The 19,160-nt window shown below is 40.9% G+C and overlaps 5 protein-coding genes across 5 annotated transcripts; 1 reads left to right on the plus strand and 4 right to left on the minus strand. All coding sequences in view use genetic code 12, as the record gives it.

Annotated features, from left to right (window-relative positions):
* Nucleotides 1–17: 17 nt before the first annotated feature.
* Nucleotides 18–5,238, minus strand: SIZ1 (SUMO ligase). Its single transcript, XM_064916447.1, has one exon. It carries the CDS (start codon nucleotides 5,157–5,159, stop codon nucleotides 90–92), a length of 5,070 nt encoding a protein of 1,689 aa, XP_064775596.1. The 5' UTR covers nucleotides 5,160–5,238; the 3' UTR covers nucleotides 18–89.
* A 1,008-nt stretch (nucleotides 5,239–6,246) lies between these two features.
* Nucleotides 6,247–7,977, minus strand: VPS17 (retromer subunit; the record flags this gene model as incomplete). Its single annotated transcript, XM_064921425.1, has 2 exons — nucleotides 6,247–7,752; nucleotides 7,885–7,977. 2 exons carry the CDS (start codon nucleotides 7,975–7,977, stop codon nucleotides 6,247–6,249), a joined length of 1,599 nt encoding a protein of 532 aa, XP_064775597.1.
* Nucleotides 7,978–9,843: 1,866 nt separating this feature from the next.
* On the minus strand, nucleotides 9,844–12,009 carry RJT20DRAFT_92059 (uncharacterized protein; the record flags this gene model as incomplete). The annotated part of the gene is made up of 2 exons (XM_064921412.1): nucleotides 9,844–11,525; nucleotides 11,658–12,009. The coding sequence occupies 2 exons, from the start codon at nucleotides 12,007–12,009 to the stop codon at nucleotides 9,844–9,846; spliced, it is 2,034 nt and encodes a 677-aa protein (XP_064775598.1).
* Nucleotides 12,010–13,976: 1,967 nt separating this feature from the next.
* On the minus strand, nucleotides 13,977–14,864 carry RJT20DRAFT_92791 (uncharacterized protein; the record flags this gene model as incomplete). Its single annotated transcript, XM_064921453.1, has 1 exon — nucleotides 13,977–14,864. A coding segment is annotated over one exon (888 nt), but the record flags the coding sequence as incomplete, so codon positions are not given.
* A 1,423-nt stretch (nucleotides 14,865–16,287) lies between these two features.
* Nucleotides 16,288–18,261, plus strand: RJT20DRAFT_125297 (arginine--tRNA ligase). Its single transcript, XM_064916448.1, has one exon. It carries the CDS (start codon nucleotides 16,350–16,352, stop codon nucleotides 18,159–18,161), a length of 1,812 nt encoding a protein of 603 aa, XP_064775600.1. The 5' UTR covers nucleotides 16,288–16,349; the 3' UTR covers nucleotides 18,162–18,261.
* Nucleotides 18,262–19,160: the final 899 nt, after the last annotated feature.

Genomic DNA, 19,160 nt, shown 5'->3' on the forward strand with positions numbered 1-19,160 from the left:
ATAAATAATATTACATATATTAATACAAAAATATTCGAAGTCGTATCTGGTACGAAGTCTTGTCATTCACCTTTCTATAAATCATTCTATTAGTCCTCTGTATCCGAAGTCAAGTCGATAACTTCAGTGTTATCGCCAGTGCCAGTACTATTAGCAGTTGTGAATGCTGTATCAGCTTGGTTGGTTGACTGAGATTCATCGGGATCCGCGAACAAGCCGTTTTCTTGTGGAATTTCTTGACTCCACGTATGCTGTGAGTTGATGTTGCTAAGTTTTGATGCTGGAGCAGGGCTTTGGAGGGTCATAACATCAATTCTTCCGTTGATAGGTGAAATGGGATCACGTTGTTCATCTACCCCTATAGTATCACTGCCTAATTCTATTCCTAGCAAGCCGGTAATACGCTGCTTCTTATTGACAGGATATTTATTATTTTCATTCCCCCTTGCTTGACTTTGTACCTTGTCAAAAATGGATTTCGAGTATCGAGCACTGCTGTTGACTGGTGTGCTGTTAGCACCGACTGGGGTACTGCTGACGCCTTGAGCTCTGTATCTATTATTGTCATTGTCCAGTGGTGTTGCTTGTGTTGATAATGCTCTGGACGCTTGTTGCTGGCCATTATACCCATAAGATTCATGGCTAGTCGTTCCATTACCATCTCTGTACGTAGTATGGGTTGTACTGACACTCCAGGAGCCAGATGGTCCCTCTGGGAGACCATGAAAACTTAACAGAGTAGATATTGGCTCACCTGTGTTACTATTCAGGGCGCTGGTTGCTGCAAATTGTGGAACGCTCGCTAAGCTATTGCTTTGTGATGTTAATGATTTCAACTTTTCAAGAGCTTCTGCAACGGAAGGAATATGAGACGTCACCGCAACAGGTTCACTGGATGTAGCCTCAGCTACAACATTAGAATATTCTGGTCGTGAATTTTGTTGCGGTTCCGTGGATCGATCTCTCTCATGGCTGTTAATATATGTGCTGTCATTGGTCGACGATGTTATCAGTTGGGGATGAGCTTGGAAGTTCGTTTGCATCCTATTGGAATTTTCTCTAAATAAATTTCCCAAACGCTGAACGATATCTGCTTCTTCCTTTGCTTGTCGACTTCTGAGTCTCTCAAAATCACGTTGTTGCAGTTCAATGAATAATTGCTTTTTAGTCTGTATCATCTTAATATTCTGATATTTCCGTTGGCGTTCTTGGCTTGCAAGAGCGGTTCGGAAATTAGGAGGGTATCCATTTCTATTGTTGCCTCCAAATGCTGCTTCGTGCTCTCTCATTAGTCCACCAAAATATCTTTCTCTGGCAAAATTCTGGTCACGTTGAAGTCTCCTAAATTCCTCGTCATGTTTCCTAATCAAGTCAGCCTTTTGTTTCTGTAGTTTTTCTAAGAGAATGGCAAAGTTTGCAGCCGGTGATCTATTTGCTGCTTCACTTTCAATTTGTGAATGATTGGAACTTCTTTGTACGTTAACGCGGACACTGCCCATTGTCCGCATAGGTGGAGAAGGTGGAGAAGGTACCACTCGCTGAGCGGTTAGTTGTGGACTCTTCCTAGTTACCGTGACTGATGAGTGGTTAGCAACATTGCTGCCAAGTTCGCCTGAAGAAAGATTAGAAGTTATATCAGAGGCTGATTGGTGGCGTTGTAAAGATTGTGCCATGCTGTTTAAGTTGGCAATTGCATTGGGAATGCTATTACTTCTTCTTGTTCCTTTATCGATTGTTCTCATGGATTCAGTATTGTAAGCTTCAGCCGGCACTATTCTATTGTTGTCATTGAAATTGTTATTCAAACCTTCAAAGTTGGAAATACGCCAAGTAGTTGCATCTGATGGAGAAGGGTGAAAGTTGGTAGCGGCATTAATATTTTGCGCTTCTCCGGCTCCAGTTTTTGGCAGTGATATGACACCGTTCGACAAATAAGGTGAACTTAAGGTGTCTGCAATATTAGTGTTACGTAAACTTGGGCTGGAAGTCGGAGCTTCGACTAAGTTCGAGGCTGTGGGAATCCGTACATCATCTGAAAAGCTAGATCTTACAGGTTTTGCAACAGGTTTCGGAGTTCTGTCAATTGTTTCACTTACCTCTTGAGGTGAGAAATTTGTCACAGAAGAAGTTCTTGATGGTTGCTGTGAACCCCCTGAAGCATGAACTGCTTCAGTTGTGACAGGACTAGCATTTATCATTGGGTTTGAAATTGTAGGACTGCTAGATGCGCTAGATACATTGGGAATTACGCTAGAGTTCGGAATGGCCACGTACTCACGTTCAGTAGACGCTGACAAAAGTCTCTTAGGAGGTGGATAAGGTGGTGGTGGAAGAGGTGGGAGTGCCGACGTGTTGGTGTGATTGATATTCTTTTCTGAAGTAGCATCCTTCTCAGCGTTGACAGGCAGAGTTGCTTCCCGTACATTGTTGTTGGAAGTGATATTTACATATGGTTGGTCGTGGATAAGTCTTGGACTGGGGCTTTCAGCATTGTCGGTAATTCCACTGCGTTGGTGGGCTAAGGATTGGTCAGATTGGGAGTTCTGAGTGGCATTATCAGGAGTCCGGTCACTTGGAACACTGTTGGTTACATCAGAACTTCTATTTTGAAATTGGCTGGACTGTGACGCCAAGGGCTGTCTCGATTTCGCTTGTCTGCTATTTTGATGTAACGGTCTACGATTTTGGCGTACGATAAAAATGTTAGGAGTTTTGTGTGGTTTTGGGTGAAGTACTGGGCTGGAGCTTTGGCTAGAAGTAGCACTAGCAGTAGTAGTAGCAGTAGTAGTAGCAGCAGTAGTATTACTTTCACTATTGTTAATGTTGTCGCTGTTCAGCACTACTCTTGTACTCGAATCCGTAGGAGCGTTCATATCTGTACCGCTATTAGTTATTTGTTGGGAAGGTACAATATCCGTTGCTGTATGTGAAGGTTCTAGATTATTTTGAGCAATACGCTCGTTAACCGCCTGGGGAGGAGGAGGAGGCGGTGGTGGAGGTGGTGGTGGCGGTAACGAGTTCTGTTGAATGTTTCTTAGGTTGTCATCGGGGCGAGCCATTAACGTCCTGAACGGACTATCCAGATGATCCTGGGTGTTAGGCTGTATTGTGTTATAGTTAACAACCGAAGAAGTTGCTATTGGTCTATGAACGGCTGTGGTTGTACCTAGATGCATAACTGGTGAATGTGGTGGTTGCTGCGATGGAACAGCGCTCAATTGAGCATTTAATGAAAAAGAAGTAGTTGAATGAGGTAATGAACTGCCCGCTCTTTGGATGGTTGAAGGATGATTGGGATTTCCTGGGGCACTTGAAGATCTGGAATTGGAATTCGAGTTTACTGATACTGGTGCATTTCCTTCGTTGTTGACAACTGGAGTTTGAGAAGTCTTTTGAACCACAGGCGTTACCGTATTCTCTGTCCGTTCTGGACTTTTGGTTTCATTTTCCCTCTCGGCACCTAGTGCTCCGTTTATGGCATTCTCTATATCTTCCATTTCATCAATGTTAGTTTCATTAGCGTCATCTTGCATTGTGACATCACCAAGAGAATGATGGTGAAGAGCAAAGCTGTCTTCATTAGTACGATTATTTGCATGATTATGTTGTGGTTCTACTGCAGTGTTGCTTGTTTCATTGCCGTTACGGGAGTGCTGTGGCACTGGGATCATGGAAAGGGGGATTTCTGGTTCGCTTTCTTCTTCACTGTCACTATCGAGAGACACAATTTCTGGTTGTACACTCAAACTCTTTGTCTTCTCTGCTCTGGCAACAGGAGTGGGTTCCTTGCTACGTGCGTCTGAATCCTTTCCTCCACTGTCATCTTCTGCTGTCCACGTTCCATCTTCATTGATAATAACCAGATCGACCTCCTCTGATACGGTATTCAAGATTTCTTCGAAATACTCCGAGATCGCCAACTCGCCTACTTTGATATGCTGCTGGCAATGAGGACAACTCCAGGAAGGTAATTGCATCTGCATTTGCAAAAAGGCTAACCCATCGAAACACTGGGTATGCTTACAGTAAATGGATTGTACGGGGAACTTCATTCGGGTGTACAATAATGGGTCTTTCAATGTAACGGATGTGGTTTCAACCACAATATCGGCATCATCGTTCTGGGATCGTATCTTCTCAATAGTAGCATTCTTGTGTATCTTTGGTTGTGCTAGTATCTGCTGCAAGATCTGTTCACATGAAATTGTCTGGACAATGTACAAGTAGTAGAGAAACGTAGACTCTGTTTCGTTATATAAGTAGAGAACTTCATTTCTATGCGATGGTGGCCTTAAGAAAGCAGTGATATCCGCGGGTTTTGCTGTTCCCACCTTTCCTTTGATACCCTTGAAGTTCTGAGTGATCTGGTTCCCGTTTACATGAAGATCGCAAGGAAATGGAAATCGCACCGGAGCATCCGTAGTTGATGGTGACTCGTTATTGTCGTCTTTAACTCCGCTAAGTAAGTACACTCTAATGTTGGGGTTTATCATGTTGGTGAGTTCATTTGTAGGATTTCCTTCTGCATCGAGTTCCGGAGCATATATAAGACGGGCTTCATCCTGTTGAAGAACGAATCGGAACGGTATTTCGGTCTTGGCCCGATAAACTGGATGACATATTTGGGGACTTCCGTGGATAAGTCGTCTTAGCTTGTAAAACGGCGATTCCTGGAAGTATAACGAGTGTCCTCGGTATGGTTGTGTATCATTAATGTGAATATTCAGTGTTGCTCCATTCGATCCTCTATCATCTACCAGTCCTACAGCCGTACCCAGCCCGGAATTCGGAGGTCTACCTCTTCTTCCACCATGGCCTACGCTTCCACTCATAGAAGTCAATTCTTGGTTGATAGCCGCCACGTTATAATCCCCCAGCCGTATAGCATCACACAAGTCCTTGTACTTGGGTAGGTTCGTCATTCCACTACATCTCTGTAGAACGAGGGTTCTTACCGCCAATAACCGGATATTGTCGTTGAAAGTGATTCCTTGCTTGAAGTATGTTACCACACGGTCGATCAAGTCCGCTCGAAGTCCCGCTAGCTTGAAAGCCATAGAACGGCACACATCCTTGAGCTCTGCTACCTTCATAGACGAGATCCTCGCTAGGGTGTCTTGCACCTCTAGCGCCGAGAGCACTGCGGTATCGTTACTCATGGGGCATGGAGATCACGCTGGATAGTGTTGGTGAGTGTTTGGTGCCCTTTAGTTACGATTTCAGGCGACTTTTGCTGTGTTTCTATGGAGTATAAACATGGCAATTCTTTGAAGATTCCATTGAAATTATCACCTTTTTGGTCATGGTGATGTGTATGGTAGCGCTGTATTAATTCGTATGGATGGTAGCGCTGTATAGAGGGAAGGTGTTGATGATGATGATGGTGGTGGTGGAAGTTGATGGTTGTATTGTAGATGTTGTATTGTAGTGTTTTAGGTTATATTGGTTGATGGTGGTTGATGATGGTGGTGGTGAGTTTGGTGAAGATAGAGATGTTGTTAGAGGTAGTAGAGGTGGTAGAAGTTGCAGAGTTGTGTATTGTTTTGTATACTTTTGTAAGCTTTGTATGGATATCATATCTCATTATAGTATTGCTATTGAATCATACTTACTGTATGTCTTTCTTTGTATAGAGACAATGGATAACCAAATATATAATTTTAGAGCAGAAGACTATTAAAAAGATATGCCAAAGGTATGCTAAAGGAAGTAGTGGATGCCAGCCTTGAATTGTTTACCAATTTTGAAGAAAACGCCACTTTTCTTATGAAAATAGAGTAGAATGGTGATACCTTGCTTCGTTCAATGGTTTGGAGTTAGTAGTGGCACTAGGTGAGGAAGCGTACGAAGAGTGTTATTCGAAAAGTGTTGTTCTTAAAGTAAAAGTAGAATATCCATCTTGCCGATGAAAATCACGATAATAAGCTTTCATGAGTATACGTGCTTCTGTTAAATGGTGGAATACTCCCAGAAAAGAAGTCTTTAAAGCACAATACAACTCCTTGCCCTGGTGCAATTAAGTACGCAGAAATGGAACTCCCATTCAAGGGATCGCTAAACTGCAGCATAATCCTTTGAATCAATAAAAGCCCAGATACCTCTCTTTATCATGAACGACAAATACGAAACCGACGTGATTGCAAGAAAAATCCGTTCTGTTCACCATCACTCCCCAATCCTACAGACACCACTTCTCTCAATTGACCCTGCCCGTGCATTCATCTATTCGTATATACATAGTCACCCTCAGAATGTGGCTACACCCAACAATGAAGCAGCACTCTTAGCATCAACAATATTCTTATCAGCACCTCCTTCTTCTGCTGCCAATTTAAGTCTCTCCTCTTCCTCTTCTTCTTCCTTCTCCAACCGGCTTTCTCGCTCTTCCTCCTCTTTCTTCAACGACCTAAACGTTCTCGAAGACCACGAGTCACCGCTGGCAGCTTGCGATTGTGTCAAGTTATGCTTCAAAGTCGTCAAATTATCTCTGTTCAATCTCGACAAACCACCCTTTTGATCAACAATACGAATGTCTAGTCTGATGTTCTCAAGATGCTTCAAGTTTCTTCTGTGATAGTCAACTTTATTCAAGGTGTACTGCTTGAGCATCTTTTGGAGCTTTTTTTCTGTGAAATTAATAATCTCGTCTCTTTCAAAGAGCATTTCTCCAGAAATTCTCTTTACTTGAAGATTCAACGATTCTTCTGCTTTGGTGGCATATTCTAAAGAACGGATAGCCTCATCAACTTTAATAGGATCTAAAGAAGATTTATTCTTAATTCTGGTTGCATTCTGGTGTCTTGTTTGGGTCTGTGCTTCGGCCTGTGTCAATTCTCTCATGATCAAATGACGATTAGTCAACGCTTCCTTGATTTGATAGAAGTCATTAGCCAAGCACTGGAAGCCATCTCCCAATGATCCCATTTCATTGATCAGTTCTATAAGTGTCAAATCGGATTGAATTTGCACGATTTTTCCTAGTTTCTCCCACATATTTCTCATCCCTGGATGGGAGTTTTCAAATTGGGCCAACACACTGAGCTTATTCGATAAGTCGAAGATGTGAATTGAAAGTTGCTTTTCTGTCTTGGAATTCCTGTCGAAGAGCTTATAAAGTTTCTGGCATGACAAATATGCTGCCTTTATCAAAGGTCTGAATTCAGCCAACTCCTCGTATGGATCGTACGGCAAAGCCAATTGCTTGAGAGTCTTACGAACTAATCCTGAAGCCACGGATGTTTTACGATTCGTATTGATAACGGAGTACCCGAAATCGTTTTCAATGAAGTACACGAATTCCTCGTCACGGACAAGAATTGGGTTCAGGGTTATCCTTGTGAACCATTCCTGCCATACCAATAATAACTGTTTTGTTTCGTCTTCTCCACCCGGTGGATATGACGTCGTAGCACTTGGGATAACCGGTACAAATACTTCAAGGTTCGAGATCGTTAGGTATTTGTTGAATTTCACGACCTCGTTGTATGTTCTACGGACATCCTTGTACTTTGTCTGTCTATACCTAGGAAGTCCCTTGACTGCCACGTCGAACTTAAGAATTGGGTTTCCAGACTTGTTCTTTTCAATCGCATGGAGTCTTATGTTTATGCTGTATTTCTCTGTGAAACGTTCCGGCACGAGTTTCCGGAGTTCTGCCTCAGTTAGTTTACCCTGTTGATTTGTGTGTTCATCATTATTGTGGGGGTTTCCAGCGCTATCTCTGGAGATGTTGTCTTCTTCTTCGTTATCTTCCTGCTGCTGATGGTCGGCATTAGGCGAAAGTACGGCACTCTGGTAGTGCGATTGCTCGTTTATAAGGCCTGTTGCAGCTCCGAAGTGGGGATTGTACTGCTGCTCGATGTGTTGGCTGTTCTCAACACCTACTGATGAGTCTTCACCATTGGCTTGTTCTGTGGGCTCCGCAAACGGATTGTTGTTTTCAAAATCGTCAGGGTTGTAGGGCATTGCCGAGGCCATTGTGGATCGCGTGTTTTAGCTGCGGATGACGCCGTTTTGTTGGTAAAGAATCAATAAAACCTTGAAAAAGTAACCATCATCAAAACTCCAGAAAACTCGGAGATTCTGAAAGTTTTGGAGAGGGCGTGTAATGAGTCACGTGATGAGGTGGTTGATGGGAAATAGTGGGAGTGCATGTAATACAAGGGAGTGTGTGATGTGGAACGATCTATGACGCAGTAGTGGGAGCGTTAGTATGGGGTAGATGGGTATGGGGATATGGTGTTATATGGGAGTGGTATGGGGGTATTAGATGGTGCTAGTATGGTGTTATGTGGTGTTATATGGTGTATTATTAGGTATATGGGGTTTGTAAGGGAATATGGTGTTTAGTAGTGTTAGTATGGATATATAGTGTTAGTATGGCATGTATGGGGCTAGTAATGCATATATGGGGCTAGTATATGGGGTTAGTATATTGTATTAGCATGGGTTATATAGTGTTATATGGGTATATGGGTTATATAGGGTTAGTATACGGTTGGTGCTTGGTGTTATATAGTGTTATGTAGTGTTCTATGGGTATATGGTTTGTAAATGGCATTATCATATGGGGTTAGTATATGGTGTTAGTAGATGCCTTTATATAGTGTAGTATATTGCTTTATATAGTGCTACATGGCATTAGCATATGGTTGGTATATGGGTATGGGGTAGTATATAGTGTCAATATGGGAATATGGGTATATAGAGGTATATGGATATTTAGAGCTATTTGGATATTAGAGTTATATGGTTATAGTGTTATATGGTTATAGTGCTATATGGTTATAATGCTTTATGGTTATAGTGCTATATGGCTATAGTATTAGTATGGGTATATGGGTTGGAATGCTTATATGGTGATAATATGGGAATATGGTAGTATATGGTGTTATACGGTTCTATAGAGTCAGTATGGGATATAGTGTTAATATGGATATGTGGGGTAGTTTATGGTCTTAGTATGTAGTGATAATGTTGTGTTAGGATGATGTTATATAGAGTTATATGGATATCAGGTGTTATTATGGGGTTATGGGGTTATGGGGTTACTATGGGTACTGGTGTTATATAGTGTTATACAGTGTTATATAGTATTAGAGATGGTATTACATAGGGTTTGGGTGGATGTAGATGTGGATGTGATGGGGTAAAGAGTTTTTTGATGGTACGATGTGTTGAAAGTGATGGTGATTATGATGTTGATATTATTGAAGTTGACGGTGATATTACCAAAAGCACATTCGGCAGATAGTTTCTATGAAAAACAAGTGATATCCAGTGGTCAGTATTTCAATATGATCTCATACTAAAATTGTATACATAGATACATTGAAAAGGTTTGAAGTGAATATGATGTAGCATAGTTAGTTAAATCCAACGGTAACCAAGAAGTTGGATAGTTAATGAGATGTTTTACGAGCCCACAGAATAATAGCTTGGTTTCAGTTCATGGTAGTAAATTCCCCAGAACAAAGTAATCTTTCGTATCACCTTCCCCAAGAATTAAGCTTAAAAAATTAGGGTTTATACTCACCAGTATTTTGTGGCTTTGTACATAATTTGAACTGGTATTGAATAATAATCGAGGATAACCTTTAGCCTTTTATATTTTCAGCTTGTAAAAATATATTCTTCGTTAAGAAGGATTATAGGCGCTGAACTTCTGTTTTGAGTATAGAGTTTGTTGGACTTCTCATGGGTTATAAGCCACAAACCACAGTATGCAATAACCAAGATTACAGATATATTTCACATATCATCACATTTGTCGTACAGGTATTATCTAGAAAACCTTAAATATTACTCCCAAAAACCATTATTAAATGAACCCTCACAACCTCATTACAAATCCACTAACTTCTGATCCTCTTTCTCCTCCACTGGTAGCTCTTCATCTTCAACTACTGGGGTATCCTTATCAGTTGTACTAACGTCGTTACTGGATGGTACACTCAGCATATCGTTGTCTTTCTCCCCTTTAACTTCGTCCTCTGAATAATCCAAACGTGCCTTCCGCTCCAAATGTTTCAAGAGGGCCTCATTGTCTTTGGCGAAAAAGGACTTCAAATTTTCTGAAAGGGGAATATCAATTTCTTCGAGGAAGGCTTCCTCTGAGGCGTACATAAGTACAATTGGTCTGGTGGAATCTTTACTGGCATGTAAAACAAAAGTCTGAACACCCTCAAACTTCATCATGTCCAGCTCGTAATCCACAACTCTTCTATCAATTGCAACTGTTGTAGTAAAGTAATACCAGCTATCTTCGTCATCCTTGTGATATTTATTACGAAAGAAATAGTGTGTATCGGACAACAATATTCCAACCAAAACATACTTCTTGAGCTCATTTCCTTGTGGACTTGCACGGATTCTGTTGAGAATATTTTCATATTTACGAAGGTCGAGTTCCGCAAATTGCTCTCCAAGTACACTTAATCTCTCCGTGAGAGACGCTGCTTCCTCCCTTATACTATCGGTCAAATTACTGAGATCCAGTGCTACCTCCTTATGCTTCGAGTTTTCCATAACTTTCACCGTATTCAGAAGAATTGTCTTTATCTTCTTTCCTTCAAATGAATTTAACGACATGAACTGTTGTGTAGTCTCGAGACGTTCGCGTGAAATTTCTGCCCGTTTCTTTGCCATATCGGTTACAACGTGGGCAAATTTGGCACTAAATACTTCTGGGTAAAATTCTTCATGGATACAAAATGGTTCCGCCTGGAAACAATCGTCGTCACTGCATAACTGGATAGTCAAAATTGGTGCAACATCAACAAATCTAACACTACCAATGAACTCTTCTTCATGCCAGAACATCGAAGCCAAAGATTCGTACAAGTTCGAGGAGCGAGTCTCAAAGTCGATTGGAATTACGTAAAGGTCATTCCTAGCATCTTCCTGGATGCTTTCAACATGTGATTCAAAAATCTTACTTATCTCGTTACTACCGCCAAATATGGCCTCATATGAAGTGTTGAGGAAATAGTATAATCTTTTACAAAGATCCTCTGCATCTTCTATCCGTTCGCCTGATAATTCCTTACGGAAATCAGCAGGCAAACTTGTGAGAACCGTGTAAGCTGAGATGAAGGGCCTTATGCTGAAACCTTCTGTACAATAGGCAACTAAACGCTGAATTTCGATCATGAAGCGATAAGTAGAAGCTAAACCAGCGGCTTCTATTGATTCTGGGACTTCAAGCTTTAATTCACTTAAGCATGAATACCACTTTGGATCATACCCGTAGTCAAAGTCGGTATTTCTGAGTATAACTTGTCTAAAGCAGTCGATTTGCGAAGCTACTATGATGATTGGAATGATGTAGTTCTCTAAGAACGATGTAACCGGAGTCACCACAGAAGGATGGAAGTCTCGCGCCAAGGTCTCAAGACGAGCGTAGCATGTTTCTCTAAAGCATGATCTTTGTCCCGAATTGCCATGTTCCCACGCTTCTGGAAATTTACTTCTGTCACGATCGCCGAGGTGACCTGGAATTGTAGATAAATTACGTCTTGTGAATTCTTCCAAGTAACACTGATATTGTCGCGCATCATCATTGTCATTGAGCAGGGCGAATGGTCCATTCTCTGGTTCATTGTAGTCAAAAGTGTATGAGTATCTAACAGAGTCGCGATAAGCATCTGGGATTTCACTAGCCTGACTTCTTTCATTGTTGTTGTTGAGATCATTAATATTGTTGGTATCGTTTGTTTGAGTTTCTGCTGGAGGCGAAGCTGTGGTTGCACTGTCTTCTCTATTGAAGCTTTGGAAATTAGGGATATCTTCTGGATTCAGGATACTGACTGTATCCTGGTACGATACCAATTGGAGATCGTTCTGAGGGATTGAAAGCGCGGGATTGTTTTCCGGCTTATCTTCTACTGGTTCTCCAAAGAGATATGAGATAGACTTTTGGAGGTCATAGTTGCAAGACATGAGAGCTTCGATGGCTTGTTCTTCGGAGAAGCCCATTTCGATCAATTGCTTTACTTTCTCGGATTCCATATTGAATTGAGTATATCGGGATCGTGTTGGATGAAGAAAAGCACCGGATCAGAGTAGAAAAGACTACTGGAAGTTATAAAAGAAAAGAAGGAGAGTTGTAACAGTTTAAGGAGGCTTCAGATGAAAGGCGGGAGAAAGACAAGTTGTGTCACGTGAGGGTGATTGAGTAGCTGAGTGGAGTTGAATGTCGTAGTTGAGTGTTGTTAATCTCGTGTCGTGGAGTTGAATGTCGTGTATATCTTTAAATCATGCTATAAGATATACATGTCATACTTAACAAAATATATATATATATTACTACTAATATAACCATGTGATGTTAAACGGAATATGATAATGCTAAATTCATTAAACTGTCGTGTAGATAGTTGTTGAGTGTCGTGTTGTACGTCGTGTTGAGTGTCGTAGTGGAGTGTCGTTTTTTATGTGTTTTATGTGTTTTACGTCAAGAAAGTGTCGTACAGGTAGTTAGTAGTTTTATGTCGCAGAGGGTAAACAGTGAGAAGGAGAAGGAGAAGTAGAATATTGCTTGGGCCATGTTGTTGATAATTTTACATTGAGTTGGAAGGGCCAGAGGAGGTTCCGCATTCTTCGTCTTGTTCATTATTGTTGTTTTCTTCTTCTTCCATCCTACGGCTTCAACTGGTGTCTTTCATTGAAGTTGAATGGTATTGGTAACGTGATCCATATTGGAGGTGTGCATATAATAAATCTCAATACAGTAAATCGATGATGTCGCAAAAGCTGTTAAAATGTCGTGTTTTTTATCTTTTTGGTAGCAAAAATGTCGCTATCATAAGGGGATGGTCTCTCCTTATTTAAATGGATGGCAAGTGGAAATCCATGGAATGGAATTTTTAGGATTTTGGTGGTGAGAGGAGGGGGGAAGATAGGGGCATTTTTCGACCTGTCTAGCGTTTGGGAAAAAACTCTATATTGTTACCTTGCTTGTGTTCTTTTAAGAAATCACTCGTGAATTCAACCTCTCCCATCTCCCATTTGATTCGCAGCAGCGAAGGGCATCAATACTGAACGGAATACAATGCAAGTGTAAGGGACAGAACACGAATACCCAAAGCGAAGTTTCAAAATGGAGTTAACTACTAATTCAATAGAGCTGGAGAGATATTTTCTTTTGTTTGGTGCAATTTGTAGATGTAGGAATTGAACACATACTCCTGAGATCATTGCAGTATTCTAACAGAGGCGGGAGCCATTAAAAGCGTTATGATACTTTTAAGACTCAGACTTCTTCACATGCGCAATTCTTTGAGCTTTCGAAAATCTTGACATCGTTAAGGTAGACTGGTGTAACTCCATAGCGCAAAGTAAACAAAAGATGAGTGTACCAAGCCAATCGCCTTTTTCTCGTAACTGGGATGTTTAATCCAAGAAATCGTTGAAAGACGTCAGTTTGTATTTCTAATTACATCAGCACATATGGCTGCAAAAAAAGGTGTCTATACACATCGGTTACAACAAGTTATAGCACGTAAAAAAGTAAGAGCATGGGGCAACCATTGGCAATATTGAACAGTCTCGATGTCTTCTTACTTTTTGAGGAGTCAATTCGTACGGTTGCTAACTTTGGGTGCACTAGAGGGACTACATTCCATTAGTTGTGTCATCTAACCTGGTTTTAACTGCAAAACCATAGGTTCAAAGGTGGCTCAGAAAAGTGAGCCATAATATCGGAGTCATATTTGGGTGCAAATTTTGGGCGATAAAATTAGTACAGTATATCAGATAATATAAAACAAAGGATACCTCTTGTGCATGAAATGCAAAAGATCTATACTATTGATGCCTGAATTTCCTAACGTAATAATATTCAATGCTCACAGAAGTTGAAAGTTGAGTAAAATGCACTAAATCTGTCAACATTTTCATCTTCTGCAGTTCTCTAATTCATCAATTCCTCACGGACCTTCCTCACGGACCTTTTTGGCTTCGTCCAAGGTTTGGGGCTAAGGGCTCTTATCCTTTATCGCTAAGATAGACTCTTTGAGTTCATCGGAAACAAGCCCGTCATTCCACCATTCTTGTTGTTGTGGTAGAACTTGGTCGGAAGTCACTACCAAATCGATGTAAGGATCTACAACGAAGAAACACATTATCTTACGATGGCCCTTCTTAGTTTTATCGGCTAATTCGAACGAATCAACTTGAGGTTGGTATATGTTTGGAAATATAGCAACCCTATCTTCTATTGCTATGATATTTCCCATTTCTTTCACCAATCTATCGTCAGGATTTAGTCCATATATTGCTGTTCCATGAAAGTCATCATTATGTTCGTATTTGGGCTCTTCAAATCCTGTATTCAATTTTGATTCAGTTATATTGAATGTATCGTAATAGTATAATACTGTAGCAACGATATCTTCGTTGATAAAGCCTTCGACGTGCCAAGATCCTCCACCATATGATGGGTTTTCTGGGGTCAACTCGATGTTGGCTAATTTTACAATAACCTTCACTTTATGAAAATCTTTCTCGAGGTCAAGCTTCTTATCGAATACAGGGCCTCCTTTGAACTCGGGGATAAATTTCTTCAAATATCTCTTTCTAATGTCTAATTCCCTTTCATCGGTGTCTCCATAATATTCATCTAACTTTTCCTCTATGCCTGCGAGGTAAATCTCGTCATAATCCGGAATTTCAATACGTACATAAGGCTTTGAAGCAGAGCTAGACAATGTATAATTCAACCCTGGCAATATTGAATTGAAAATCAGCTCGATAGAATTGTAGAGAGATGCGTGTCTCGTTGGGTGCAAGTTGTTAATGTACGACTTGATCTCGTATTTCATCAGATCCTGATTGTTTTCCAATAGAGTAGGTAGCCATTGGAACCGTTCGGAATTTTGTGCGAGTAATTGTTTGTACTCTTGTTGGACAAAGAAATAGAAATAGTTTAGATGTTCTTTATTATGGAATTCTAATTTGTGAACCTCGATTCTGAAAGATTTTGTTAGGTAATTTAGAGATTGAAATTCGTATAACTATAACTATAACTATAATTCTATAATACTTTAATACTACCTTTGGAGTATATAACGTTAGGTAATTTGTATAAAATGTGAGGTCGAAAACTCTATTTGTTCCATTCTGTCATAGTCCGTTATAATTTATGTGTCAAAGTCAGGAAATCAAGCTTTCTGCTGAAATCTGGATTCTCGTCAAATCTAACCTCCTCTTGAGACCTCTCATCCAAAAGGAGCTCTCTTTACTCCAGTAGCTTGGGCGATTGGAAGTGACCAATCCAGTCCTCCAGTAAGAGCCAAGATTTTCTCTTTGAGTTCGTTGGTAGTCTTCATCTTGCTGAGCGCTGGATCGTCCCACCATTCTTTTGTTGCGGTGGACGTGGCTCGTAGAAACAACTAACTCGTTATAAGGGTCAACTATAAGAACGATAAGATCTTGCAGTGTCCTTTTTTTGTTTTATCTTTCAACTGAAATGGATCTACGCGTAACAGTTATGGAATATTAATACACGTCCCTCCTTAACCACGACATCACGATCTCCTTAGTCATAGAGTCGCTTGCTTTCAATCCATAAAATCTCTTTGGGATAAAACAGATCGACTACATCAACCAATTTAAAAATCAGAAGTGTTAACTCTCTAGTAAGCTATGGATCATCTACAAAATTATATATCCAAGAGAAAAAGTCAAAAAAATGGATATTCTCCCTGCCTTGCTCAAAATCACCAAATCACTAAATCACTAAATCACTAAATTTGCACCCATTCTCTCCATTCCCTCCCTTCCCCTGCCTCCAACCTCCCTGCCCCCAATATTTCTAAATTTGCTCCCATTCGCACTTCTCCCATCTCTCCTTATACCAAATGACTCGGAAACGTTACTGACTCACGGCACACTCCAAAATCTCTAAAATTTCTACCCATTCCTTCCATACTTGCTCTCCCCCCCTGCCTCCCACCTCCCTTCCTCAAATTTTCCAAATTTGCACCCATTTGCATTCTCACGTTTCTTTATACACCAAATGAGTCAGTAACAACGCACTCTCTAATAAACCCACACAAAACGAGCCAACCAACCACCATAAAAAAGAGCCCCAACCATCTCCTGACTCACCACACCCTTCTTCACCTCCCTTTTACCTTCTCTACCCATCCCCTTCTCTACCCTTATCACACCCTTCTTAAGACAGCCCACCTAACCTCAGGTCGTGCCCCTACCAGCATCGCTCATCCTGAAAATTCGACTTTTTAAAAACCGATGGATTTTACCTTTGAAACCAGGACTACTCTATGATACTGTTGACTAGAGTAGCTCGAACGACGTATAGACCACTTTTCAGACGATTCTACGCCATGACAGCTACCGTGAATGCTATTACCGAAAGTTTGGGCAAATTGGGCTTGAAACAGCCCATTTTTAATGAAGGTTCTACGCCAGAATTCAATGTAATCGATGTCTTTAGAAACTACATCGCCAGTGAATTGCATAGGGTTTCCGAGGTGGACCAGGAGATCATCTTCCTGGCATTGGACTCGCCTTCGACGTTGGACAAGGGAGACTTGATCATTCCCGTTCCAAGATTGAGATTAAAGGGCATTAACCCTAAGGACAAGGCTGTTGAATGGAGTGAAAAATTCCAAAAGGGCAAATTCTTCAGTGAAGTTAAGGCCGAAGGACCATTTCTTCAATTCTACTTCGATAAGTCCGTATTGTACAACTTGGTTATCACCGACGCTATCAAGAGAAAAACCGAATACGGAGCCATGCCTCTTGGGCAGAACAAAAAGGTGATTGTTGAGTTCTCTTCTCCTAACATCGCCAAGCCATTCCATGCTGGACACTTGAGATCCACTATTATCGGAGGTTTCTTGTCTAACTTGTACGAAAAGACTGGCTGGAACGTTACCAGAATCAACTACTTGGGAGACTGGGGAAAACAGTTCGGTTTGTTAGCCGTTGGTTTCCAGAAATACGGATCTGAAGAGGCCTTAGCCAAGGATCCAATTAACCATTTGTTTGAAGTCTACGTCAGAGTTAACAAGGACATTACGGAAGAAGGTGAGACTTCTGAGACTAACGAGGCCGCCAAAGCATACTTCAAGAGAATGGAAGACGGTGACGAAGAAGCTTTAAAGATCTGGAAGAGATTCAGAGAATTATCTATTGGTAAGTACATTGACACCTACGCCCGTTTGAACATCAAGTACGATGTCTACTCTGGTGAGTCACAAGTTCCAAAGGAAAAGATGAAGGAAGCCACTGATATTTTCGAGAAGAAGGGTTTAATTCACGTAGACAGAGGTGCCAAGTTGATTGACTTGACTAAATTCAACAAGAAATTGGGTAAGACCTTGGTTGAGAAGTCAGATGGTACTTCGTTGTACTTAACCCGTGATGTCGGTGAGGCTATCAAGCGTTACGAGACTTATCACTTCGACAAGATGATCTACGTTATTGCTTCTCAGCAGGACTTGCATTGTGCCCAATTCTTCGAGATCTTGAAGCAGATGGGTCTCCCATGGGCCAAGAACTTGGAACACGTTAACTTCGGTATGGTTCAAGGTATGTCTACCAGAAAGGGTACTGTGGTCTTCTTGGACAACATCTTGGAAGAAACCAAGGAGAAAATGCATGAAGTCATGAAGAAGAACGAGGCTAAGTATGCTCAAATCGAGGACCCAGACAAGATTGCTGACTTGATTGGTATTTCAGCTGTTATGATCCAAGATATGCAAGCCAAGCGTATAAATAACTACGAGTTCAAGTGGGACAGAATGACCTCCTTCGAAGGTGACACTGGTCCATACTTGCAATACGCTCACTCTCGTTTGAGTTCTGTGCAAAGAAAGGCCGGTTTTGAAGACTCTGAGTTGATCAACGCCAACTATGACTTGTTGACCGAGGAATGTGCCCAGAACTTGATTAGAACTTTGGCTCAATACCCAGACACTCTTAAGAAGGCCTTGAAGACTAATGAGCCATCCAACATTGTCACCTACTTGTTTAACGTTTCGCACATTGTTTCTCAGTGTTACGATATCTTGTGGGTTGCTGGACAAGAGAAGGAATTGGCTGTTGCCAGATTGGCTTTGTATGCCAGTGCCAAGCAAGTCTTGTACAACGGTATGACTTTGTTGGGATTGACTCCTGTAGACAGAATGTAAGTTCTGTGGGGATCAAGTATCCACTAATAATGTAAGTAGACGAGCATGTCATTTCTATAGACTTCTGTAATATAGAACTGCAAAATTTTAATTGAAGGAACCAGGGTATTTGTAGGATAATTCGCCGTCAGGCTTGTTTGAATGGATGGTTATACTTCCACCTACCTCCGCCCCAGCCCATACCGTTGTAATTTTAATGGAAACGATGATCAAACAATTGGAGATCTTCCATTGAAAAATAAGTGCAATCTTCCTTTATTTGCTATGAGTAAGTTATGGTTGCAAGGAAAGGTTACAAGGAAGGAAATCTTATATCCTTTTATTACAAGCTTTTCAGTTCGACTTTTTCATACGATTGGAGATCTTCCATTGCAAAGATAATTTCAATCTTCCTTTATTCTCATTTTGCAAAGAGTATAATGGTAGCTGCAGAGAAGGAAATCTTATATCCATTTATTACAAGCTTGTCAGTTCCTCTCTTTCTCCCTCTCCCCCTCTTCAAATCTCTTCAAATCGCTTCCACTTCATTCTCACCTTAATCCCAACCGACTCCACCGCTCATAAACTCATAAAAAATACTATAACTTCATAACTTCATCAATTCATTGGTCCCATCCCCATTAAAAATAGGCTGCAAAAAAATGTCATCGCATTAAGAGAGGTCCAATGAGAGTCAAAAAGATTAACTATGCCATTCAAAATGGGTATTACTTCGAATTTTTGCCTGAAAAGAAAAAGAGTGTTCTACCGTCATTCTCTGGCTTCATACAATTACATCTAGACCAAATTACTGCTTTCCTTTTCCCTTTATTCATCTCCAATTAAACAAAACCTTTTCTTCCACCTCCGATATCCATATATTATATCATAATACTGGCTTCTAGAACCCCCGTTCTGTCAGAACCATAATGCACTCCCCACCCATGTTAAGGATTTGTCATCGAACGGGGAGCTTAAGTAATCCGAGGTGTCTCCTTTTCTCCCAATTTCGATCCGGTT

Source organism: Scheffersomyces xylosifermentans, assembly GCF_036884685.1.
Source record: "Scheffersomyces xylosifermentans strain CBS 12540 chromosome Unknown RJT20scaffold_2, whole genome shotgun sequence".
In the NCBI taxonomy this organism is placed as follows: Eukaryota; Fungi; Ascomycota; class Pichiomycetes; order Serinales; family Debaryomycetaceae; genus Scheffersomyces; species Scheffersomyces xylosifermentans.